The sequence below is a fragment of the Chiloscyllium plagiosum genome, chromosome 3, assembly GCF_004010195.1.
Source record: "Chiloscyllium plagiosum isolate BGI_BamShark_2017 chromosome 3, ASM401019v2, whole genome shotgun sequence".
Taxonomy (NCBI): domain Eukaryota; kingdom Metazoa; phylum Chordata; class Chondrichthyes; order Orectolobiformes; family Hemiscylliidae; genus Chiloscyllium; species Chiloscyllium plagiosum.
This window is the reverse complement of record NC_057712.1, coordinates 118,868,500-118,895,787: the sequence shown is the minus strand read 5'-3', so window position 1 is coordinate 118,895,787 and position 27,288 is coordinate 118,868,500. Positions and strand designations below refer to the sequence as shown.

At 41.6% G+C, this 27,288-nt stretch overlaps 2 protein-coding genes across 2 annotated transcripts in view; one reads left to right on the top strand and one right to left on the bottom strand.

The window, feature by feature from the left end:
* LOC122548481 (N-acetylneuraminic acid phosphatase) overlaps window positions 1–16,951 on the top strand; it is an 18,671-nt gene extending 1,720 nt beyond the window's left edge. The window contains exon 2 of the mRNA XM_043687198.1: window positions 15,883–16,951. Coding sequence (XP_043543133.1) covers window positions 15,883–16,533 — 651 coding nt within the window. The 3' untranslated portion in view covers window positions 16,534–16,951. The remainder of the gene's footprint in view (window positions 1–15,882) is intronic.
* Window positions 16,952–25,234: 8,283 nt separating this feature from the next.
* polr1b (RNA polymerase I subunit B) overlaps window positions 25,235–27,288 on the bottom strand; it is a 40,674-nt gene continuing 38,620 nt past the window's right edge. The window contains exon 15 of the mRNA XM_043687196.1: window positions 25,235–26,727. Within this exon, the coding sequence (XP_043543131.1) occupies window positions 25,845–26,727 (883 nt within the window). The 3' untranslated portion in view covers window positions 25,235–25,844. The remainder of the gene's footprint in view (window positions 26,728–27,288) is intronic.

Below are 27,288 nucleotides of genomic sequence, written 5' to 3'. Positions count from 1 at the left end.
CCCTCCTCTAGCTTATGTCTCCACGCTTCAGGCTCTCTGCCTTTATTCCTGATGAAGGGCTTTTGCCCGAAACGTCGATTTTACTGCTCCTTGGATGCTGCCTAAACTGCTGTGCTCTTCCGGCACCACTAATCCAGAATCTGGTTTCCAGCATCTGCAGTCATTGTTTTTACCACAAGACTTATTCTGTCATGTCCCCAAATAATGTTGTCAGATTCAATAAGGTAACCTTTCATTCTTTTAAACTCCAATGAGTACAGACTCAACCCCTCCTCACAAGACAGTTCCTCCATGCCTGGCACCAACCTAGTGAACCTTCTCTAAATTCCTCCAATGCCAATATCGCTTTCTGCAGATAAGGGGACCAGATCTATTCATAGTATTCTTGGTGTGGTCAAACTTGTGCATTACATAATGTTAGCATCACTTCCTTATTTATAATTCAGACCTTGGAGTGCAGGTTCATATTTCCTTGAAAGTGGAGTCTCAGGTAAAAAAGACAGTGAAGAGGGCATTTACTATGCTTTCCTTTATTGGTCAAAGCATTGATTATAGGAGTTGGGAGGTCATGCTGCAACTGTACAGGACATTGATTAGGCTACTTTTGGAATATTGTGTGCAATTCTGGTTTTCCTCCTATAGGAAGAATGTTGTGAAACTTGTAAATCTTTTCTGAATCCTTTCAAGGATGTTGCCAGGGTTGGAGAATTTGAGCTACAGGGAGAGGCTGAATAAGCTGGGACTGTTTTCCCTGGAGCGTTGGGGGTTGAGGGGTGAGCTTGTAGAGGTTTATAAAATCATGAGCATGGATAAGGTAAATAGACAAGGTCTTTTCCCTGAGCTGGGGGGAGTCCAGAACTAGAGAACATCCATTTAGGGTGAGAGGGGAATGATTTAAAAGGGACCAATGGGGCATTTTTTACGCAAAGGGTGGTGCATACATGGATTGAGCTGCCATTGTTAGTGGTGGAGGCTGGTAAAATTGCAACATTAAAAAGGCATTTGGATGAGTACATGAATAGGAAGGGTTAAGAGGGATATGGGCCAAGTGATGGCAAATGGGACTAGATTAATTTAGGATATCAGGTTGTCATGGACAAGTTGGACCAAAGGGTCGGTTTCTGTGCTGTACATCTTGATGACTTTATTCCCTTTGAAATAAAGGCCAAATATTTGCTTTCTCTATTACCTGTTTAACATGCATGCCAGCTTTTTGTGATTTATGCACAAGGTGGCAGGTGGGACTTGATTGGGTTGGGATATCTGGTCGGCATGGACAGGTTGGACTGAAGAGTCTGTTTCCGTGCTGTACATCTCTTATGCTGTAGAGTTTTCCAGTCTTTTTCCATTTTAACAATATTCAGCTTAATTCTTCTTGCCAAAGTGCATAATGTCACATTTTCCCATGTAATATTACATCTACCAAGTTTTTGCCTACTTCCCTTGTCTATATCCCCCTGTATAACTCTCTTAACCTATCTATATCCCTCTGATTTGGAGATCCCGATTTGGACTGGGGTGTACACAGTTAATTATCACACAATACCAGGTTATAGTCCAACAGGTTTAATTGGAAGCACACTAGCTTTCAAAGCGTTGCTCTCTCATCAGGTGGTAGTGGAGGGCTCAATCCTAACACACAGAATTTATAGCAAAAATTTACAATGTGATGTAACTGAAATTATACATTGAAAAATTGATTGTCTGTTAAGCCTTTCATCTGTTACAATACCATGATAGTTTCAATTCTTTCACGTGTAAATCACAAAACCTTTTTTTAAAAAGTTGCATTCTCAAGTTAGCTGTTAACAATGGTGATAGCTAGACAATATGTTGAAGGTATTAGCCCCCTGTGTTCTCTGTCTCTGCCATGATGTTTAGATTGATTCCAATCTAAAAAGTGAGATAACGGAGTTTTGCACGAATGCATGCAGTTTTTCAGCAAAGTACAATGTAACCCTGCAAGTACATTGATTTACACATGAAAGAAGTGAAACTATCATGGTACTCTAACAGATGAAAGGCTCAACAGACAATCAATTTTTCAATGTATAATTTCAGTTACATCACACTGTAAATTTTTGCTATAAATTCTGTGTTAGGATTGAGCCCTCCATTACCACCTGATGAAGGAGCAACGCTCCGAAAGCTAGTGTGCTTCCAATTAAACCTGTTGGATTATAACTGGTGTTGTGTGATTTTTAACTATATCCCTCTGTTTATTCTTATCCTCACCACTTGCCCTCCCACATATTTGTGTCAAAGAGTGTAGCTCTGGAAAAGCATAGCTAGTCAGTCAGAATCTGAGGAGTAGAAAATGTGTTGCTGGAAAAGCGCAGCAGGTCAGGCAGCATCCAGGGAACAGGAGAATCGATGTTTCGGGCATAAGCCCTGCTTCAGGAGATTCTCCTGTTCCCTGGATGCTGCCTGACCTGCGCTTTTCCAGCAACACATTTTCAGCTCTGATCTCCAGCATCTGCAGACCTCACTTTCTCCTCAAAGAATCCGAGGAGTAGGAGAGTTGACGTTTCGAACATAAGCTCTTCACCACACATTCCTGATGAAGAGCTTATGCTCAAAACATCTCCTGCTCAGTGCTGCCTGACCTACTGCGCTTTTCTAGCGCCACACATTTTGACTCTTATTTCCAGGATCCGCAATCCTCATTTTCTCCTCTCACATATGTGTCATCTGCAAACTCAGCAATAGTGCATGCAGTTCCCTCATTCAAGATATTGATACATATTCTCAATGATTATGGCCCAATACCGATCACAAGTTACAGGGTGCCTGTTATCCCAAATCTGCCTTTTATTAGTTAACCAATCCTCAATCCAAGCTACTTTGCACAACACTATGAGCTGTTACCTTATTAAGTGGCCTTTAGTATACTACTTTATTGAACACCTTTTGGAAATCTAAATAGATTCCATCTACTGATGGCCTCTTATCTATCCTACTCATTATCACCTCTAAGAATTCTAATAAAACTTCTCCTTCATGAAGCCATGCTGACTCTGATTATGTTATGATTACTTACTTACAGTGTGGAAACAGGCCCTTCAGCCCAACAAGTCCACACAGACCCGCCGAAGCGCAACCCACCCATACTCCACATTTACCCTTTACCTAACACTATGGAGAATTTAGCATGGCCAATTCACCTGACCTGCACATCTTTGGACTGTGGGAGGAAACCGGAGCACCCGGAGGAAACCCACGCAGACACAGGGAGAACGTGCAAACTCCACACAGTCAGTCGCCTGAGGCGGGAATTGAACCTGGGTCTCTGGCGCTGTGAGGCAGCAGTGCTAACCACTGTGCCACCGTGCCGCCCACTAATGTATTTCTAAATACTGTGCAGTTACATCCTTTTATAATAGACACAGCATTTAGCTTAACATCTGTAATTGGGAAACTGACCTGTAATTTCCTGTTCTTGTCTCTGTCTCATTTTGAATAAAGGTGTTGTGTTGGCAGTTTTCTAATCCTTTTCCAAAGTCTACAGGTTCTTAGAAAATTGCTACCAGTGCTTTCACTCTATCTGTAATTGCTAACTTTAAAATTCTAAGGATGCAACCCATCAGGTCCAAAGGCCTTATCAGTCTTTAATCCCATTAGTTTCTCTCGTACCTTTTGCTCTAGTGATAGAGATTGTTTGTTTTTATTTCCTCCCCCACCCTTTTGCCCCATCAATATTTTATATTTTTAGAAGATACCTTATAACATTCAATCATAAAGACTGATGCAAAGTATTTATTCAGCTCCCCTGCCATTTCTTGTTTCCCCATTATTATTTTCCCATTCGCATTTTCTATGGTGCCTATGTTCACTTTGGCCACTTTCAACCTTTTTATTTTTAAAGAAGCTGTTGCTGTCTTTTTTACATTGGTTGCTAGTTTTCTCTCAAAGCATATGTTTCCCCTTGTTATTATATGTTGGCTATTTCTTTAAAATCCAACAAAGCTTTCCCAAACCTCTGTTAGTGTTAATTGTTGCCACACTATTTCCCCCATCCCCAAATTGGAAACCATGCCTAACTTTGGTTAACTGAAACCAAAAGAGAAAATGCTGGAAAATCTCAGCAGGTCTGGCAGCATCTGTAAGGAGAGAAAAAAGCTGATGTTTTGAGTCTAACTGACCCTTTGTCAAAGTTGGTTGGTTTCTCTCCTTCCTAGAAAGTTTTCTTCCTTATTGGAAAATATCTTTCTTGTGAAGCATCAAATACTTTCTTAAATGTCTGCCATTATTCAACTATCTTTTCTGTTAGACTCCTTTCCCATTCCACTCCAGCCACACTGTCCTCATTTCTTTGTATCCTTATTTAGGTTGAGCACAGTTGTTTCCGACTCAAGTTTTTTCCTTTTAAACTGAATGCTAAATTCTGTCATGTTATGGTCACTGTTACTCAGAGATATTTTACTTTGTTTTAATTTATTAAACCAGCCTCATCACACACCCAAACCAGCCTGATCCTTGGTTGGATCCACAGTGCATTGTTCTCAGAAACTGCCCCAAACACACTATGAATTCTTCCTCATGGCTGCCTCTGTGAATTTGAGTTTCCCAATCTATAAGATGACTCATGTCATCCATGATTAATATAAAGCCTCTTTTTATTGTCATTGTTTCCTGATTTATTCTGTCCTACAGTATAGTTATTGCTAAGGGGCCTATAGACTACTTCTAGTAGTGTCTTGTTAAGTTTGTTCTTGAACTCCTTCCACATGTATTTTGCACCTTCCTATCCAAGACCTTTCCTCCCACTATTTTGCAGAACATCTACATTCTGTCCACAAAAATGACCCTGAGTTTCATGCTGCATGCCACTTCAACATACCACAGTGGTCACGAGTCACCATCTCTGACTTGGGCTTTCTGCAGTGCTCCATCAAATCTTGGCACAAGCTAGAAGAACAGCATCATGTTTTCTGCGTGGGGGTCCTGCAGACTTTGGGATTCAATATCGATAATTTTAGGGCCTGAGCACCTATGTCCTTACCCCAACTCCTTCATACCAGGCCTTGTCATCATATGGACTGCTACCACAACTATCCCATTGTTAGCTACTAACAGTCCCAATTTGCAGCTATTGAATTCCTCAGGCTGACCATTACTCATTCTTTTGTCTGTCCAACTGATGTTCTGTCTCTTTCTTTGGGCTTCATTCCTACTCAACTTCTCCCAAATTCCGCACTCCATCTTTAGGATATATACCAAACTCTATTCAACTACAGTCAGTTTTGAAGAAGGGTCACTGGACCCAAAACATTAATTCAGCTTTGTCTCCACAAATGCTGCCAGACCTGCTGAGATTTCCTAGTAATTTCTGTTTTTGTTTCTTATTTCTAGCATCTGCGGTTCTCTGAATTTTTAAAAAATATCTTCCCCTTCCTCCACTTAACTCCCCACAGCACACCACTACTGCACTCGAGATATTTTGTAAACAAGAATAGAAATGATGTCCCTCTGGAGCAGGTGGGACTGAGAGAGAGGGACACTACTACTGTGTCACAGGAGTCCCATAACTCCAGCACTCCATTATAAGATGTATTAAGTTGGCTACTTATATATACTCCTAAGGCAAAAGGACTCTCTGAGTCACTTAATAAAGATCCAATTTCAGTTGGTTTTTAATTAAAATACTCCTCCAATGGAACCTTAGGGGATAAAAAAAAATCTGTGCTTAGGAAAAAAAACTGCTAAGTACTGAATTTAAAGTGTAGCTTTCAGGCTTATACCAACCATACCAATTATGTTTAAAAAAAATTTAACAAGCACTGCAGATGCTGTAAATCCAACAAAAATAGAAATTGCTGCAAAAACTCAGCAGGTCTGGCAGCATCTGTGGAGAGAAATCAGTTAACATTTTGGGTTGAGTGTCTTGATTTGAAACATTTATTCTGATTTCTCCCTAGAGATGCTGCTAGATTGGCTGAGATTTTCCAGCAATTTGTAAATTAGGTTTATGCAAAATAAATTTGTAGACTTAGAAAACAATGCATGCACTCGTGCCTCAGTCAAACTGTGTTTCTTAGCCGAATTTATAGAACATTACAGCGCAGTACAGGCCCTTCAGCCCTCGATTTTGCGCCGACCTGTGGAATCAAATCTGAAGCCACCCTATCCTACACTATTCCACTTTCATCCATATGTCTATCTAATGACCATTTAAATGCCCTTAAAGTTGGCGAGTCTACTACTGATGCAGGCAGTGTGTTCTATTCCCCTACTGCTCTGAGTAAAGAATTTATATTCTCTTAACACAAAGGCCGAACTGAGTCACTTAAGGATCCCATTTCAGCTGCTCTTTTACTGGAACTTTCTGAGAGGGTAAAAGTATCAAGCTTTCCTGAAGGTACTTCTAGTTTTCTAATCAACCAATACAACTCTGGAGCAGTTGAGACCTGAACCTGGGTCTCTTGGACAAGAGGTAGGGACATTGCCACTGCACCACAAGAGCCCACTACCAAAACTGCTTCTCCACAATACTTTTTATTTGTTCATGGATTGTGGGTATCACTAGCTAAGCCAGCACATGCCTAGCCCTGAATGCCCTGGAGAAGTATTGATGAGTTGCCTTTTGGAACCATTGCAGTTCATAAGAGTGTAGGTGTACTCGGTGTTTTAGGGAATTCCATGAATTTGAAGTGACAGTGAAGGAAGTGTTTAAGTTGCAAGTCAGGGTATGTGACTTGCAAGAGGTAGCAGGTTTGGAAGATGTTTTTGAAGGATTGTAGTTAAATTCCAAAAGAGCATCTTATACATGGTACACACTGCTGCTATTGTAAATTGGTGGAAGAGAGAGTGAATGTTGAAGAGGTGGATGGAGTGCCAATTAACTAGATTGGTTTGTCCTGGATGGGGTCGACCTTCTTGTCTGTTCTACCAGCCCAACTGCTTGTTCTGTGGAGTCTGTGGACCATGTATATAATTGGGTGTGGATGCTTGCACCCCCTTTTTGATTTCCTGAATCCATCTGGACAAGTGGAGAATACTCCATCTCCCTCTTAAGTGTGTCTTATGGACATGGTTTAGGGAGGCAGGAACAACATTCCCTCCAAGCTGTGCAGCTGTTGGAGAATTGAGAAAGAACATAGCACAGGATGTGAGTTACTCGCCACAGAATTCTTAGCTCTTACAGGAGGACTCTTGTAGCCACAGTACATCCAGAATGCTCCCTGTGATAGCAAGATTAACATTCTCAGCATTTTGAGTAAAGTCATTTCTGTTGTTGTAAAGTCATTCCCTATTTCTTGCTGACATAGTTCTGTTGACAGCCCTCAATTTTGCTTCAGCACATAACTGAAAATACTTCTTCATTACAAAGGTAAAATACTTTGGATGCTGGAAATAATGAAATTGAAAACAGATTCCTGTAAATACTCAATCTACAGTGGCAAACAGTAGTGACTACCAGACAATGTGTCATCAATGTTCCCATTCACAACAAGGACATCTTTTATCATGTTTAGCAGATACATAGAATAGTTCCACAGGATATTTGTGTCCATTTGGGAAAGTAGACAGGGACTAGGCTCAATGTCTCATCTTGAGAGGCAGCACCTCTGACAATGCAGCATTCCCTGTGTACTGGACTGACAATTTTGGCAAGTCACGGAGTGGAACTTGAGCCCTAAACTTTCTGACTCAGAGCATGAGCTAAGCTATGGCTGTCACTGACAATGTAGTAGGAAACCATATAAGAAACAAGTGTACCTAAAGTTGAGGTGCCATCATGGTGATAAACATGGTGCCAACATGCATGTTAAATAGCAGATGTAATTGTAAGCAGGTAAGCGATACCAAAATTGACTGATCAGTTAAAAACTCTATAGTCCTGCCACATCCTAGTAATAGTAGTGATATCACAGCCCATTGACTGTTCTGATTCAAGAAGGTAGCTGACCACCATGTTTTTGAGGCCAATCAGGGATGAATATTAAGTATGCTTTGCCAGCAGCTCTCACATGAACAAATTTTAAAACTAGCCTCTGCATTATAATTGCACTATTGATTTGGATGAGTGTGGTTTATCCATTGGGCCATGGGTGACTGCCAATAATTTTTGTTACTCTGTATTCCAGTCATCTCGTAGGATTAGGAGTGGACAATTGAAGCCCTCATAATTCAGTGAGACCATTGTTGATTTGGTTTATCTATTGGGCCATTGGTCAACACCAATAATTTTTATGTTGGTGTTGGGTCTACTGCTTTTTGTCATTTATATAAATGATTTGGATGTGAACATAGGAGGTATAGTTAGTAAGTTTGCAGATGACATCAAAATTGGAGATGTCGTGCACAGCATAGAAGGTTACCTCAGATTACAACAGGATCTTGATCAGATGGGCTAATGGACTGAGGAGTGGCAGATGGAGTTTAATTTAGATAAATGTGAGCTGCTGCATTTTGGAAGAGCAGGACTTATACACTTAATGGTAAGGTCCCTGGAGTGTTACTGAACAAAGAGACCTTCGAGTCAGAGCACTGAGTAGAGGAGTTGGGAGGTCATGTTGCGGCTGTATAGGACATTGGTTAGGCCGAGTTTGGAATATTGCGTGCAATTCTGGTCTCCTTTCTCTCGGAAAGATGTTGTGAAACTTGAAAGGGTTCAGAAAAGATTTACAAGGATATTGCCAGAGTTGGAGGATTTGAGCTATAGGGAGGGGCTGAATAAGCTGGGGCTGTTTTCGCTGGAGCATCGGAGGCTGGAGGGTGACTGTGTAGAAGTTTATAAAATCATGAAGGGCATGAATAGGATAAACAGAAAAGGTCTTTCCCCTGCAGTGGGGGAGTCCAGAACTAGAGGGCATTGGTTTAGGATGAGAAGGGAAAGATATAAAAGGGACCTAAGGGGCAACGTTTGCACACACAGGGTGGTGTGTGTGTGGAATGAGCTACCAGAGGAAGTGATGGAGGCTGGTATAATTACAGCATTTAAAAGGCATCTAGATGGGTACATGAATAGGAAGGGGTTAGAGGGACATGGATCAAATGCTGGCAAATGGGACTAGATTAGGTTAGGATATATGGGCGGCATGGGCGAGTTGGACTGAAGGGTCTGTGTCTGTACTGTGTATCCCTATGACTCTGACACTCTGTATTCCACTAATCTCATAGGATTGGGAGTAGACATTTGAGGCCTACTGATAATTCAGTGAGACCATTGTGATCTGGGAAATAACACATCCTTGCTCCATATCCCTAGAGACTGTGAGATAACAACAATCGATATCAGTCTTAGATTTCAAATTTGTAAATGATTCCCATTGGTGTTGGGGAAGAAAGTTATAAGCTTCCACTATCTTTTGCACGAGAGGCACTTGCTAATTTCATTGCCAAAATATCGGGTTCTAACTTTTAGATTATTCCCTGTTCTAGTCTCTGCAACACGCAGGAATAGTTTCTCATCGGATCACAGAATGGTTACAGAGCAGAAGGAACTGCTATTTGACTCGTGTCTGTATTAGGCCTTTTTATCTACCCTTTCTGTTCACAATATATCTTGAAAACTTCAGTCACATCATCCATTAATCTTCAAAGTACAACCCTCACTTTCTGTCATCTCCTCAAATTTTAATCCAGTGAGATTAATTGATTCTGGTAAATCTATGTTGAACCCACTTGGAGATCAACCCACTCAAGTGTGTTGCCCAGATCTGCTCACAATAGCAATCTAATAATCACTTTTACCTCCCCTTGTATTCTATTCCTCTGGATATTAAAAAAATCACTAGTCTTATAGTAACCTTTCATTATTTTCTGTAATTAAAGCAGAAGGCTTTTGAAGTGCCACACAGAGGCTGTTAAGAAAGATAAAAACCCATAGAGCAAGGTACTGGTATGAATAAAGGATTGGCTGACTGGTAGAAGGCAGAGTGGGGAGGGAATGGTCTCTCCAGAATGCCGATAGGAGGGGAATATTTCCCTGGTGGTGGACGACAATGCGATGTATCCAGAGGTTGGTAGGGTGGAAGGTGAGAACCAGGGAGATTCTGTCCTCTGTGCAATTAGAGGAGTAGGGCTGTCCTTGGTGCGATTGGAGGGTGGGGCTCAAGGGTGGAGATGCAGGAAGTGGAGGAGATGCACTGGAGGGCATCGTCGACCACATAGCAGGGGAAATTGTGGTCTTTGAAGAAGGAGGCCAATTCTGATATTCTGTGATGGAATTGGTCCTTCTGGGAGCAGATGTACACATCCATCTGTCATGATGAAGGCCTCCAAGCCCTCCGTTTCTTCCTCTCCCTTCCACTGACACACTCATTCGATTGGCTGAAGTGGTCCTCACCCTCAACAATTTCTCCTTCAAATCCTCCCACTTCCTCCAGATTAAAGGGCTTGCCATGGGCACCCGCATGGGTCCCAGCTATGCCTGTCTCTTCGTCGGGTACATGGAACAGTCCATCTTCTGCAACTACACTGGCACCATTCCTCACCTTTTCCTCCACTACATCGATGACTGTATCAGCATCACCTCTTGCTCCCACGAGCAGGTTGGACAGTTCATCAACTTTACGAACATCTTCCACCCCAACCTTAATTTCACCTGGACTATCTCGGACACCTCCCTTCCTTCCTGGACCTCTCCATTTCCATTTTCAGTGACATCTACTACAAACCCACCGACTCCCACAGCTACCTGGACTACATCTCCCACCCTGCCTCTTGACAAAATGGTTTTCCCTTATACCCAATTCCTCTGTGCCGCATCTGCTCCCAGGGGGACCAAATCCACCATAGAACATTCCAAATGACCTCTTTCAAAAACTGCAGTTTCCCCTCCCATGTGGTCGACTATGCCCTCCAGCACAACTCCCCCACTTCCTGCACCTCTGCCATTGAACTCCACTGTTCCAGTCGCAACAAGGACAGAATCACCCTGCTCCTCACCTGCCACCCCATGAGCCTCCAGACACATCACATCATCTTCTGCCACCTACAAATAGTTCCTACCACCAGGGATATGTTTCCCTCCCTATTTATACGCAGTTGTAATCATATACACTTTACTATTAAAGCCCACTGCTGAATTCAGCCTGAAGTTATGGACTGCACTGTCTTGTATGGTTTGAGTAGACCTAGCAGGAGTTTGTGGTCCTTTATTACTACAAACGTTCATCCAAAAGGTACTGATGGAACATCCTGACTCCAAGTGTGTCCTTAAATATTATTGTCGAGCACGAGTGATTGATTGTCCTGAGCAATGGTCACCACCAGATACTGGCTGAACTTTACCGGAGTCATCCAGAGGTTTCCAAAATGAAGATCTTGGAGAGAAGTTATGGCTGGTGGCCAGGATTGAATACAGACATAATTGCATTGTGGGGCAGTGTCTCAGGTATCAATAAGGACCATGTCGATTATGCAGATCCTTACGTGGGCTCAATGTACTTTGTCATTGTGCATGTGCAGCTACTTTGGGTGTCCACAGAGTTCATCCATCAAACATAGGATGACGATAGAAAAACTGCATTCATCTTTTGTAATACACTAATTCCCGAAAGTGTTTCTCTCAGATAATGAGCCAACATTTACCAGTAGGGAATTTGAGTATTTTTTAAAGTCAAATGGCATTTAATATACAAGGTCACCTCCATAACATGTATCATCCAATGATCTGGCAGAAAGAGCAGTCCAAACTTTAACGGCAAGGTTAAATTAAGAGGCATGATTGGTGTGCAGTCAGGTTCAGTGATATGTAAAGTTCAGATCGGTGCAATGATCCTGAACAAGCACATGTGCAATGTTAAACCTTTAAATTCTCAAACAGGGTGGGAGCAAAACTTACCCACCTCCTCCAAACAGTCAGAAAGGCTGCTGGAACGTTGTCAAGTGACTTCGGAATCTGAGGTGGACCTGGTGGACGCCACTATCTTGATGCTTTTGGCACCTGAAGAAGAGTTAGTTTTTTCTAAAATGCACAGGGCGCAAGAGGCAAGCTATTGTGCATTACATGTCACCCAAATCAGAGGCAGAGTTGGAAGAACCGGACACAGTGCTAAAATGCCCTATAAGGAACTACACAAAAAAAAAATCAGCCTAGGTCCTCTGAATCCGAGGAGAAGGGATGAAGTGATTGTAATGAGGTCAGCCAGGTGAACCTGGCTAAGGCTGTTAATCTGGCTCTCGGGAAAGAACAGGAGAGTCAGACATAGTGCTCACTCAGAAAGCTGGATCAATGTCAAGGACTCTCCACTTGTCAGGGGGCTGGCTGGGCCAGAGTCAGTGTGTTACTGTTTGTTTCTGGGGGAAACCTGATTCCTGAACTAGCTGGTTTACAGGGCCAGGTTTGTTAACAGGTTTTGTTTGAGGACTGAGTTTTAAACTGCCTGATCCACACAATCAATTTGTTTCAGGTATAAGTCAAGCCTCATTAGGGAACTGTTGTTTCACTGGTTGGTTGTAGCCTGTGTGTTGCTGTTTTCTCTTTCACATTGAGAAAAGGATGGTGTTGATTTTGTGGCAGGGCTTAGCCCTTGCACTCTGGGTTTCTTTGTTTTTTGTGCCCATCTTCACTATTTTTTGAATTTTTTTGGATTGCGCCCTTGTGAGAAAATACATCTTACCAGATGAGCTGTTCCTGTGGTAGGCCTGCCCCTAGGACTAGGCCTCTGCAAAGACTGAACATGTGTGTGTGCTGGGAGGTGAGCACTTGCTGCATCCTGGAGTTTGGGAGTGGACCAAACCCCTGAGAGTTGACTGCACCTTTGCAATGTACTGTGTTCCTGTGAGTGGGCCTGGTTCACTATGGATGGGCTATGGAGACTGAACACGTGTGCCGTGGGGTGTGCATTTGCTGCCTTCAGGAGTGGACTCTGCCCTCAGTTGTGGACTCTGTTTTTAGCAATGGAGTCTGCAGTTTGGAGTGGACTCCATTTCTGATAATGTACTTTCCATACTGGAATGGACTCTACATTTTGAAGAAAACTTTTGATGATAATGGATTCTGTGTACCAGAAAGGACTCTGTTGGTAATTGACTGTCTTGTTGCTTGTTGGGGTTGTCACCTACATTGTCTTTGTCCTTGGGTGTGGCAGGCCTCGCTGTGAGCTGGGAGGCTCGTAAGTCGTCCTAAAAGCTATCACCCTGAGAGACGGAGATTGGCTAGGCCATCCCGTGAACCTGAAGGTTGATAGGCTGTCCCGAAACTGGTGGGTGGGTAGGCCACCCCAATGCTGATGGCCCCGAGAGCCAGGAGGTGGGTAGGCCATTCTGAGCGCTGTTGTCCCAAGAAGAGGTCATCTGGATGGGCTGTCCTAGAGAGAGCCAGAAGGTGCATAGAGGCAGGCTGAGATCCATAAGGCTTGTGGGCTGCCCTGTGCGCTGTTGTCCCAGGGAAACGGACGGGCTGCCCTAGAGGTGGCCGGAAGGTGTGTCAGGGCAGTCCGCATCAGGGTGGGTGAGAGTCCAATGGCACATAGGAGCAGACCGAGAGCTGGAAGGCGGGTAGCTGTCCTCAGCACTGTCACCCCGGGCGGGTACCGGGGCGGGCTGTCCTAGAGGTTGCCGGAAGGTGCTAAGGGTGGTTAGGGAAGCCAGAAGGTGGGTAGGCTGTCCTGATGGCTGTCGTCCTGGGGGGTGTTGGGAAAGCAGGACGGGCTGTCCTAGAGGTGGCCAGAAGGTGTGAAGGAGCAGGCCGAGATTCAGAAGGCTTATGGGCTGTCCTGTGCACCTTCATCCTAAGGAAGGGGGAAGAGGTGGCCAGAAGGCATGTCAGGGTAGTCCACAGGCCAGATGGTATGTAGGGGAAGACCAAGAGCCAGAAGGCAGGTTTGCGGTCCTCGCTGCTGTCATCCCGGGAAGGTAGTGAGGGCCGGCTGTCCTCGAGGTGGCCGGAAGGGCGGTTAGGGAAGCCGGAAGGTGGGGAGGCTGTCCTGATTGCTGTCACCCTAGGACAGTGTGGGAAACAGGAAGGGTTGCCCTAGAGGTGACCAGAAGGTGTGTCAGGGCAGACTGACAGTCAGAAGGGGCGGGCTACCTTTGAGTGGCTGGAAGGTGGGAGGGACGGGTGGCTTGCTGGGTTGCCAGGCATGTGTGTGTTATATGCACTGTTTTATTGTTTGGTTTATCGGACTGTCTGTATGTGATTAGGTTTACTGTTATATTCTTGACGATGTTAAGGTGGGATTCGAGGTCTGTCCTTGTTTCCCTGTGAATTGATTGTATGGTAGGGTTTGGCTTTGAAGCTACCTTCCCCTGTAAATTGCTGATTCTTGTATACGGTTGTTAATGTTAACATTGTTTGTAACTTGTATTGTTTAATAAAATTTTTTAAAAAGGAGAATCAGACAAACTGCTGGCTCTGAGGGAGCTGGATTAGTGTCAAGAACTTTCCACATGTAAATAAAGAGTGATGGGATACCAGCTTCTGTGGAATTATTCCAGACTTTATCAAATATGCTGCAAATCCATAAAATTAAACATTCCCTTGACTACCAGATAATTCACTTCTTCAAAAAATTCAATTTAGTTTGCTTTCAATCGTCTTTTATTTTTATTTTTCTTCTTGGGCATTGATTTCTTTGGTTCTGGGATGAATCATGGAGGGTCTGGAAAAAGTCCATTATTTGGTCTGTTGGTAACCCTAAATTCTGGTGCCTCTGAATCAGGCAGCATGCTGCCCTGATATTTACAATGTGCAAAAATGTACTGTCTTCTGCATGCATTTGCTAAAACCACATGCAATTAATGGCAAGCAAACAATATAACAGGGTGCAAAGCTACTGCATTCCCAGCATGTGAGAAGCTGTTCTAACGGCAGGGATCATTCTTGGAATGCACTCCATTGTTAAACAGACTTTCAGCGACTTTTTTCAATGAGTTAAATGTCTTTATGTAAGAAATGGGATTGCATTAAATACAAGTGAAGAGGGCTTAAAACACTGCATACATCCACTACAGCTAACTCAATTTTCCAACAATTGTTTCTCTTTCTTTATGCTTTTCCCTGACAGGTTGATGCTATATAATTACAAAGCTGAAAAATATTTGTTTTTGAAGAGTTTCCATCTCGAGTCATTTTGTGTTCAGCAATCTGCTCTGAAAACTCTGCTCATATTTTGGCAGTTATTTGTTCTCTTTCTTTTGACTGGCAAGACTGCTCTTATTTTGATAGCCGTGGGACCTTCTATCATAGCAGCTGAAACAATCCACAATAGACTTTAAAAAGGTCAATTCACCCTATCTCCAAATGTTAACAGATCCTTTAAAGAACTCCAGGGCCCAGATCTAAATCTTCACCAAAGAAAATTTGCTTTCCTCATTTCCCTGGGGTCAGGGAGTCCAGAACTAGAGGGCATAGGTTTAGGATGAGAGGGGAAAGATATAAGAGACCTAAGGGGCAACCTTTTCATGGAGGGTGGTACATGTATGAAATGAGCTGCCAGAGAATGTGGTGGAGGCTGGTACAATTGCAACATTTAAGAGGCATTTGGATGGGTATATGAATAGGAAGGGTTTGGAGGGATATTTTCAGGTGCTGGCAGGTGGGACAAGATTGGGTTGGGAAATCTGGTCGACATGAACGGGTTGGACCGAAGGGTCTGTTTCCATGCAGTACATCTCTATGACGTACCATTCCTGTGTAACAGGTTTCATTGAAATCTGTCTTTTAATTGTTGAGCTATATTGTTTACAGGTAAACTGTCAAAGAAGTTGTATATTACAGCCACTCACTTTTTGTGGTGGAGGTGAACATAATGTACTTCCCTATATCCTTTAAGGATCGTGATTCATGCAAATAATTTGTAGATTTGTTTTTGCAAATGTTGTAGTTTTTGTTTAATAGGAGAAATTTAAAGAAACTATTCCATATGATTTAGATTGCTAAAATACTGTTTACTGTATTTATACTGTTATTTTCCCTCTCACAAAACACAGGTCAAGGATCTATTAATAACACAACATGGTTATGAAGAGTCTGCTGCTCATCTTGTTATTGAGAAGTTTTATATGAAGTTGGAGAATGGGCATCCTGATTCCTCTATGCAGAGAGATATTGATAAAGAGCGCACATTACTTTTTGAATTAGCTATACAAGAAACAAATGGGACGAAACCAGACGAGGGTTTGGCTGCTGAATGTTATTTTCTGTGGAAAAATACAAGACTCAAACATATCCACATTCCTGCTGAGGTGAAGGCCATGTTGAGGAAGCTACGTCAGTCCTACAAGTTGCTTTTACTAACCAATGGGAGTTCCTCGGTACAAAGGGAGAAGATTAAAGTCTGCCAATGTGAGAAGTACTTTGACATAATAGTTGTAGGTGGGGAACAGCAGGAGCAGAAACCAGCTAGTTCTATATTTCAAGAATGTTTCAGGCTCTTGGAAGTGAAGCCTGATGCATGTGTGATGATTGGTGATGATCTAAAGACTGATATTCAAGGTGGGGTGAATGCTGGTGTGAGCGCAACTATCTGGATAAACAACAATAATCTAAAACCTGACGCACACAATGCAGTGCCTGACTATACTGTTAAAACAGTATTAGAAGTTAAGGATATATTGGAATACATTAACCATAAAGTTTAACTAGGAACAATATACTCCATCTATATACCTTCCCTTTTTAAAATTGAAGTTTAATGATTATGCAAATTTATTTTACTTTATATTTTAAAAGTTCATGTTTTCTAGTATTTAGGATTTTAAGCTGCAGAATTGTGATGTCTGAAGTATCTTCTCACCTGAGTAAAGGTGAGACCCCAGATTCTAGCTGATGTCAAGCAGACTACAGGTTACACATTGTCCACCTTCCTATAACCATGTTGCCAATGTTACCTTTCAGCTCATCCTTCACTGAGAACAGGATTAAAATAACTGATGGTATCTATGATTGAATCATCTACCAATGATCATCAATATCCTTATCAAATGATGAATAGAAATTAAAGTGATTTTTTTTCCTTTAAAAATACCCTCAAATTGAGAATAAATTATTTCACAATTATTTCAAATGTATTCATGTTTCCTAATAATGAACTGTTGTGTTCATATAACTTATGTTTTATGAAAGAGACCAAAGATATTATATTGTAGGGAGGGGAATCGGAGTTTGGACATAGGACTGAAGCCTGTTGAGATGTATGGCAACTCACCTACCAGTTGGCGTTCCAGTGTGAGACCTGTATTGTTTCTTTTCAGGAAGGCTGGTCAAACCATGAGGAGAAAGTGAGGTCTGCAGATGCTGGAGATCAGAGCTGGAAATGTGTTGCTGGAAAAGCGCAGCAGGTCAGGCAGCATCCAGGGAACAGGAGAATCGACGTTTTGGGCAACCCTGATTCCTGAAGAAGGGCTTGTACCCGAAATGTCGATTCTCCTGTTCCCTGGATGCTGCCTGACCTGCTGGTCAAACCATGAGCCAGTCAGGCCATAAACAGAATTAGTACTTTGGGTGCATTGGGCCTCACCATCTGACAGCTTCTGGCCTCTTCAGAACAACAGACTCTGGAGTTCCAACATTGACCGGTGATGCAGGCCACAGAGGGCTCTTGTGACGCAATGGTAGAGTCCCTACCACTGACTCAGGAGGCCTGCGTTCAGGTTCCAGCTGCTCCAGGAATGTATAATATATCTGAATTGGTTGATTTATAAAATATCCAGAAACATTGAGAAGGCTTTCAGAGTGAGGGCTGGATGCAGAAAAAGGGCAGCAAGATGAAGTGGAGGATAGGGGGTAACTCACCACAGACAAGTCTATGCCAAGTGCTTTGATTGGACACTAAGCAATTTTGATGAAGGCACCAACCCCACCCTTCCCACCCCCCCACATCCTCTTCCTTCTTACACCTTCCCCCAATTGTTACCTAAGTGTTTTTCACCATGATTGAAGGGAAAAAAGTCTTGAACATGTGTCAAAGGCTGGAGCCTATTACTAGGCAGAGACCATGTATCTCAATAAATGCTAAACCAAGCATTAGGCACAAGTACTTAATTATGACTACACACATTTTACTTTCGTTGTCACTTTTGAAGTTGGTATGTGTTCCACTTTTATAGTTCCCCCAAATTCATTCCATTGCTCAAATTAATGGCTCGAGATGTGGCAAACCAAATAGCATAGGGTGTCTCCAGTGTTCTTGGAAGGACAGCACCAAGCTAAGAAAAACATGTTTTCCCCAACAGAAAAATTCTCTATTGCTGCTCACTTACTGCATTTTAAAAACTGTTTTAGGAACAGTCAAATGATTAAAGCACTGAGTTCAAAGTTCATTAGGGTCTCTTTCTGTAAATTCAAATTCTGTTCACTGTGCTTTACAGGGGTCTTGTTACAGTGTTAATCTAGGTGGATTCTGTTGGACAATTAATGATAGGATGAATTTCCCAAAATAAGTCCATCATCACTGATGGTCAGTCCAGTACATCAGTGCAAAAGACTGAGGTGTTTGCAACCATCTTCAACCACAAGGCCAAGTAGATATTCATTGTAGCCTCTTTTTTTTTTAGGGGGCGTTGCATCACAGGAATGGCTGAATACATTGTATAATGCAAAGACAATAAATCTTAGCAGCATTCTAGAAATATTATAGAAGACTTATGCTTCAGAATTTGCCACACTCCTAGCCAGCTCTTCCAGCACAACTTCAACACTGTAGGGGAGGAAGTGGAACAGCAGTATTGGCGCTAGACTAATAATGCTGTAGAGAGTTAGATAGAATTCTAGCATGGTAGGTGGTGAAATTTCAATCTATGAAAATCTGGAATTAAAATCTAGCCTAATGGCTACCAGTGATTATTGTTGTAAAAAACCATCTGGTTTACTAATATTCTTTAGGAAAGCAAATCTTTCATTCTTACTTGGTCTGGCCTACATGTGACTCCAGACCCATAGCAATGTGGTGACTCTTAACTGCTCTCTAAAAGGGCGCTAGCAGGCAAGTCAGTTCAAGTGGCATGTAGGGATGGACAGTAGCAACCCTACATCCCATTAATCAAATAAACAAAATCTACCCAAAAATTGACCAGGTATGTCATGTCCACAAAAAAAAACAAGACAAATCCACCAAGCCAATTACTGCCCTATTAGTATGCTCTTGGTCATCAGCGAAGTGCAATCTAGCAGCATTTGACTCAGTAATACCCTGCTAAATGAGATTAGTTTGACTTCTGCTAAGGCTAGTCCAGCTCCTGACCTTGTTACAGCATTAGTCCAAACATGGTCAAATGAACTGAACTGTAGAGTTGAGGCGAGAGTAATTGCCCTTGCTTTCATGCAGCATTTAGTTGGGTATGGCACGGAGCCCTAGCAAAATAAGAATGAATAGAAATCAGGGAAAATCTCTCTACTGATTAGATTCATACCTGGTGGTTTGAAGTCAATCATCGAACTCATAAGATACTGGAGCAATCAGAATCCAAATACAGCAACCTGGACAACATCCAGGCTTGGTCTTATAAGTGGCAAGTGACACAAGAGTTGCAGATTGACAGGCAATGACCAAAAATTAAAATGGACCAGACATCTGAAAGGTGCGACTCCAAGAGCACAAACAGAGGCTGGAGGTTCTGAACTAAGTAATTCCTATCTCGCAAAGCAGGTTTATCATTTGCAGAGCACAAGTCAGGGGCATGATCAAATAGATTAGATTTGATTCTCTACAGTGTGGAAACAGGCCCTTCGGCCCAACAAGTCCACACCACCCCTCCAAAGAGAAACCCACCCAAACCCATTCCCCTAGCCTATATTTGCCTCTGACTAACGCACCTAACACTGTGGGCAATTTAGCAAGGCCAGTTCACCTGACCTGCACATCTTTGGATTGAGGGAGGAAACCCACACAGACACAGGGAGAATGTGCAAACTCCACACAGACAAGCGGGAATCGAACCCAGGACCCTAGTGCTATACTTTGAAAATACTTGCCTGGATGAGTGCAGCTCCAACACCACCTGAGGTTTGATGCCATTTAGAACAAAGCAGCCAATCAATTAAAACTTTTATCTACCACTTTGAACTTGCACTCCCTCCACCACACTACAGTATTGACAATGATCACAATCTACGAGGTGCACTGTACAAACTCATTAAAACTGCCTCAATACCACCCTCCAAATTCTCCCATCCAGAAGTGCAGCAGACGCATGGGAGCACTAAGTTCTTCTCTAGGCTCCACACCATACTGACTTGGAACTATACCTTCCATTCTTTCAACGTTGCAGAGTTAAAGATTACTAGATTACTTAGTGTGGAAACAGGCCCTTTCGCCCAACAAGTCCACACCGACCCGCCGAAGCGCACCCACCAGACCCATTCCCCTACATTTACCCCTGCACCTAACACTATGGGCAATTTAGCATGGCCAATTCACCTAACCTGCACATTTTTGGACTGTGGGAGGAAACCGGAGCACCCAAAGGAAACCCACGCAGACACGGGGAGAATGTGCAAACTCCACACTGACAGTGTCCAGGGAACACTTCCCAGCAGCACTGTGGATGTATCAACACCCCATAGACTGCAAGAGTTCAAGGTGGCAGCTCACCACCACCTCCTGAATGCCAACTATGGATGGACCACAAAAGCCACTCTCGCTAATGATACCAACAGCCCTTGAATGAATTAAAACTGGACTATGTTCTCTGGAGTTTAAAAGAATCAGGCATCCTCATTGAAGCGTAAAAGGTCAGAAATCACACGACACTAGATTATAGTCCAACTGGTTTATTTGAAATCATGTAGGTGAAAGCATAATAATAATTTTGCAGGCTGAATGGGCCAATTCCTGGGCTACACTCCTCGGATTCCCAGTTAAACAATGCCTCAGTTTTAAAATTCCCATGCTTGTTTTCAAATCCTTCTATGCCTTGACCCTCCATTTCTCTATAATGTCCTCCAGACCTACGACTGAGACAATAGCACTCCTCTAAGTCTGGCCTCTTGAGCATTGCCATATTTAACTGCTGTACCATTGCCGGCCATGCCTTCTGTTGTACGAGGGCATAAGAGTCTAAAAGAGTTCATTCTGAGTAGTACATTAAGCACTACCCAATATCATATCACATGGAGTGGAGCAAAAAAAAAACACCTTTGGGCTTCAAAGGGATAAAGGCCTAACACTGATGTCTCCCTCAGTCCCGTACCATGTTCATTCATACCAATGTAAATTGTACCTAATTGCTATCAGACAGTGTTTAAAATCCACTTCTTGTTTTCCTCTCCCACACTATACCACAAGGCCCTGTATACCCCTACCAGATTAAAAATCACAGGTCCAGGTTATAGTCCAACAGGTTTATTTGAAAGTACAAGCTTTCAGAGCACTGCTCCTTAGTCAGATATCTAGTGGGGCAGGATCATAGGACACAGAATTTATAATCTATTTTACCATATATTCTGTGTCCTATGATCCTGCCCCACTAATTAACTGACGAGGAGTAGCACTCCAAAAGCTTTACTTCCAAATAAGCCTGTTGTACTATAACCTGGTATTGTGAGATTTTTAACTTTGTCCACCTTAGTCAATCACCTTTGCCTCCACATTATCCCTTCCAGAAAAACGAACAGTAACAGTGAATCTACCCAGAACACATTTGGTATATTGTGCGCAGTTTTAAGCCCCATATCCCAGGAAGATGTACTGGTCCTGGAGTGTGTTCACAGGAGGTTCATAAGATGGTCCCAGGAATGAAAAGTTTAACATATGAGGAACATTTGAGGACTCTGAGTTTATACTCGATGGGGGTTTCGAAGAATATGGGGGGGATCTAATTGAAACGAACAGCACACTGAATAGCCTGGACAGAGTATTTGTTGGGAAGATGTTTCTACTGGTAGGAAAGACTGAGACCCGAGGGCACAGCCTTAGAATAAAGGGAAGACCTCTTAGAACAGAAACAAAGAGAAACTTCTTCAGCCAGAGTGGTGAATCTATGGAATTCATTGCAACAGAAGGCTGTAGAGACCATGTCATTGAGTATATTTAAGACTGAGATAGATAGATTCTTTAGTATCAAGGGTTACAGGGAGAAAGCGAGAGAATGGGGTTGATACACTTAACAGCCATGATTGAATGGTACAGCAGTCTTGACGGGCTGAATGGCCTAATTTCTGCTCCTATGTCTTATGGTCAATGATTGTTTTTAAAAGAAAATAGGATACGACCATTGCTGTCTAGGCCATTATTTATTGCCCATCTCAGATTGCCCCAGAGGGCAATTAAGAAACTATATTTCTGTGAATCTGAAGTCACACGTAGACCAGAATAGGTAAGATTAACAGATTTCATTCTTATAGGACATTTATGGACTAAATGGGTTTTTCAATAAATTACAATGGTTACATTGTTATTATTAGGCTAGATTTTAATAGATTTTATTGAATTACCGTGATTCAAACCTATGTTACCAGAACATTAGTCTGACAATCTGGATTACTACTATAATGCTGACTGCCTGCAAAGGCTTCAGTAAGGTGACCTGTAATGGAGATCCTTCAGCTGCCTTGGCCCCAAATTCTGGAATTTCCTCCCTAAAGCGCTCTGCCTCACCTTCCTCTAAGATACTCCTTGAATCACTACTGCCTTAAATCACTCTTTGACAAAAATTTGGTCACCTGCCCTAATAATTTTTGTTCAGTCTTACATTTTGTTATTTATTTCCGGAGGTGTGCCTTATTACTTTTGTTTTTAAATCACATGAAAAGCTGCTCTATAAACACAAGTTACGTAAATATGCAAGTTATACAAATGCATTATTCTCAGTGTTACAAAAAAAAGCATAACTGAATATTTTTCTCAGTATTACTCAACTGGCATTAACAAGACCATCAACTTAATTTTTCATCCCTGTAGCAAAAGCAAACTTGTTAAAAGATCTAGTTTTTTTTTATTTTGCAGGATTATGAAATTTGTATAAAAGTAGAAGAAAAATTTTAGATGCAACAACTATACTCAATAAAATAAGTTTATAGTAAAGTTCAAATGCCTACTACAGTTTTACTCAAGTGAATAGTAAAAAGGAATTCATCTCAGCTATTTTTCCACAGTCCTGATTTAAAAATATATAAATTCTCATGATAAAAGGATGCCAGATTCCTCTTCATACATTTTCATACATTAATGCACTGTATGCAAATTGCAGATTCGCAATTTATAATGGATGTTCTGCAGTCACATGCATCTCAAATAACCATGGGTTGAATGAAAGGTTGGAATGTACCTAGGAGCAGAAGTGCACGTAGCTGTTGATGAAATCTGTACATAAATCAGATAATAAAGATAAATTGATGGCACAAAGCTTTTGGTCAGAACAAAATGTTAAAATATGATGCCTAGTTACTGCAAGGCACCAGTAGCTGTCTGCATCATATATGAACTGATTACAATCAGACATTGCACAATTTTTGGGATTATATTACTGCAGTTTCTGATCCACAATTGTGCACAGATAGCACCTGCTTATTACAGGAAAGATTTCAAAATGTTTTTTTTTAACCTGCAGATTTGAATAACCCAAACTTAATTTTTGGGTTCAAAATTGCTGCATAGAGAAAAAAAAAGCAAAACCTGTGGAGAAGAATGTGGATAGGCCATAATTTCTTTTATGTAATGCACTGTGTTTAAGTTGATTCACTGTTACAACCTAAGCTGAAGCTACATTCATCCCATTTAAATTGTAACAAGTGCAATCTGCATGAGGAAGACAATACAACCCATCTTAATTCATCTATGTAGAGAGTCTGATATCCATAAGTCTTCCACCACTCAGTAGCATCCAACTGTTTGTTTTTAAAAACAAAAGATTTGTTCCGTGTATTGGTAAATTGTATGAAAAATGTTCTGCTAGTAGTTTTCAAATAGCTTTTTATAGTCTGAATGGGTGTTCCATTATTGTATGGTGTGTGTGAGACTAGGATTGAATTTTGTGCCTTCATGGACAGTAGGGAAAGGAGGACTTTTAATTATGAGGAGGGTAGCAGGTGGAGATTCCATCAGCCTCCTGCCCATTCCAGTGAAGAATGAGACTGAATGGCCCTTAGACAACTTCCCATGCCATTGCCAATTGAAACCCTTAAGTGGACAATCAATGCTTAATACTTAAGGGCCTCATCCAACTGTTGCTGGTGTTCCTGTGTGCAGGAAGGAGGCTTACAAGGTGAGCAATATGACGAACAATCGTAGGATTGCAGATTCCCAGGCTAGGGGTCCCCCATTCAAAAATACTATGTTTAATTGGTAGAACTTCAGTGGAGTGTTAAAGTGTTAGATTATCACAAAAACCCAACTCAAACTGCTGGATTGTAATAGTGTTGAGAAACACCCTGACCACACAGACCTGCAGTTCAAAGAGATATCTCAATACCATTTTCACAAGACAACTAGGGTAAGAAATAAACACTGGCCTCAAGAATTTTTAACATTTTTATAATTTAAGGTATTATTCTGTGTTTACTTTCTGTACCCTAAAGACACCTCCACAAGATCTCCTTTCAGGGTTGAAAGGCCCAGTTATCCTGAAGATTCAAACCATTAAATGGTAGGAATAGTCCTTTGGTTCTTATCTACACTCACTTTAATGTTTTCCTTGTCACAGTGATGGTCAACTGAATCTAGTACTCAAGGTATGGAGTCAATGCAAATTCTGTAAAATTATCAAAGTTTCTTGTGAGATTGCGATAGTTATCACTTTAATCAGGAATTTCGTGTATCAGGTACTGAAGCATTTTGTAAATATTAAATCAGCAGCTATCACAAACTGCTTAAAGTTCTCTTCAGAATTTCTGGATATAATTAGTTTATAACATGAGATCCCTGAAGCATTTCAATTATGTGTAGAGTGAAAGATTCATGTGTATTAACATTTGATTCTTAAAGCCGTAACTCAGATTTGTGAACCAGGTGCAAGATTACAACAAAAGACAAATTCTGCTGGAACTTCTTACACAATACTTGAAGACTCATGTCTGCATAAGACCTTAGTATAAATAGCAGATCTGTCTAATTATATTTTGCCCTAAGCAAAATGCTAAGTCTCTTTAGTACACAGAAATATAATAATTTACTCAAGCAATGATGAGATGAATGACCAAATGAATCGTTTGTTCTAATATTGGTTAAGGAAGAAATTTTCAGATAAAAGTGCAACAATTTTTAATCCTTGTCATTATAACAAGCAGAAAGTATCCTTAATATCTCATGTAAAAGACTTCAGCAGTGAGGTTTTCTCCCAGTCATCATCAATTGAAATCACAATTTGAAAAATTCTGATTTCCCTTTTCCTGTGATGGGTGCAAGTAATCAAACTCCATCCAGGGAGGTAATGAAGATCCAAAAGAGAAAACGGCTCATTGTAGTAAACAGTCTCTTTTAAAGTGCCAAAGCTCAAATTTAAGAATGAGCTCAAGTGGATCAGAAGGAGCACTTCTGACACAAATAATGCTTCAAAAAAGGAGAGTAAAGGCAATTTTTCTTCAAAAATAAATGATATTTATTGTTGAGCTCTTTGCATAGCAGCACTCCTCAGACCTTCATAACTTAGATTTCAGACTGTGCATTGAGACTGCAATTTCTTTTAGGACAACAAAATTAAATCATGTTAAAGTCTCAATATTATGGTGTAGTATACAATTCACCCAAAAGGTCCTCTGATAAATGTAACCTCTGGTTTGTTATTTACATTCAGTCAAAAGTAACATAATTCGGAGACAAATTCCATGAAATACCAGTGCATGTGCTGCCACCAAGAGTCGATAGCAAGATCTAAATATAAATCAGTTTGAAATAGTTTCACTGATCTTTCAGCACAGCAGTTATTACCAGATGTCACCTTAGCTCACACACTGTATAAAATGGACAGACTGAGTGAAATTCACTTAATTTAAAAACCACGAAAGTGAATCTGTCATATCATCTCACGTCAAGTTGAACACTAATGTTCATCGCTGCCAGTTCAGCTACAAAGTATCGAAAAACATAAGGCACAGAGACAATCTCAATGGTACCTGACTGATGGCACAGAGTACACTGGTACTTCCTGTGACGTGTGGCAGACCACAATGGTGGGGGCTTTTCCAGTACTGGCGATAGAAGGCTGCTGCACTTGGTGCACACATGGGCTACAGAACGGTCGGAGCAATTGAACAGGCGATCTTGAAGCAAAAAGGACGTTCCATGTGCCAACAGAGCATCACGTTCCATCTCCCCAAATCGAATACCACCCTGGACATTTCTCCCTCCCAAAGGCTGGTTCGTCACTTTATCCCTCGCCCCAGTAGTTCTAACTTGGAACTTGTCAGATACCATGTGACGCAGGCGCTGGTAGTAAACCACCCCAATGAAGATATCTGCTTCCAACTCCATCCCACTGATGCCACTGTAGATCCTTTCTGTACCGTAGTAGTTGTAGCCAGCAGCTTGCAACATCTTCCCAAAGTACTCCAAGGCAGAACTTTCCTCAGAGAAAATGAATGGTGTGGCATCATGGCACAGGCCATGCATAGCAGCAGACTTACCTGCCATGCTTTCAATCAGCATCCCAATGGTCATACGTGAAGGGAATCCATGGGGATTGAACAGAATGTCTGGCGTCATTCCACTTTCTGTGAACGGCATGTCCTCTGCTGGCCACAATCGACTCAAGATGCCCTTTTGACCATGTCGACTAGCAAACTTATCGCCAATAGTGGGATTACGAGGGACCCTCATAGTGATGCACACACGTTTAAACAGTGCTGTTCCATTGTCATTGCTACAGACTTTAATGTTATCTACAATGCAGTTTTCTTTGCTCCTACAGGAAAATAAGCACATTAAAAGACGTTAAATCTATTCACAATGTTTAAAGCTCAGTATCTGGTTAAAAAGTACTTCCCCAAACTCAAGCATATTCATTTTATGAATGATGCATATCACAATGGGATTTCACCCACAACCTGTGCTCTCAGCTGGAAATGTAATGTAGCCAAGTCAGAAGTGGCCATATTTTACCAAAACCTCTGGAATATTATCTTTTTTGAGAGGATGGGAGTCTGGTTAGATTTTCTGACTGCATCTCTGGGTTTGTGTATTACAAAAAGGGAAGGATTTGCAGTACTAAATTGCTTTAATCATACCATCAAAGCATCTTAATCACATGAAAAGCAAACACATTACTGAAATGTAGTCACTGTTGCTGCGTAGTCTGACACAGCAGCCTAATCTGCACCAGTAAAATCCCACAAATAGCAACATAATGAATTACCAATTAGTGCATTTCTTTAAATATGTATATATTAACAGAAAAATGTGATAATGTCTGTCAGCAAATGTGCAAAAAGACATCTAGTCATGCATGTAAAAAGTTACAGGAAAC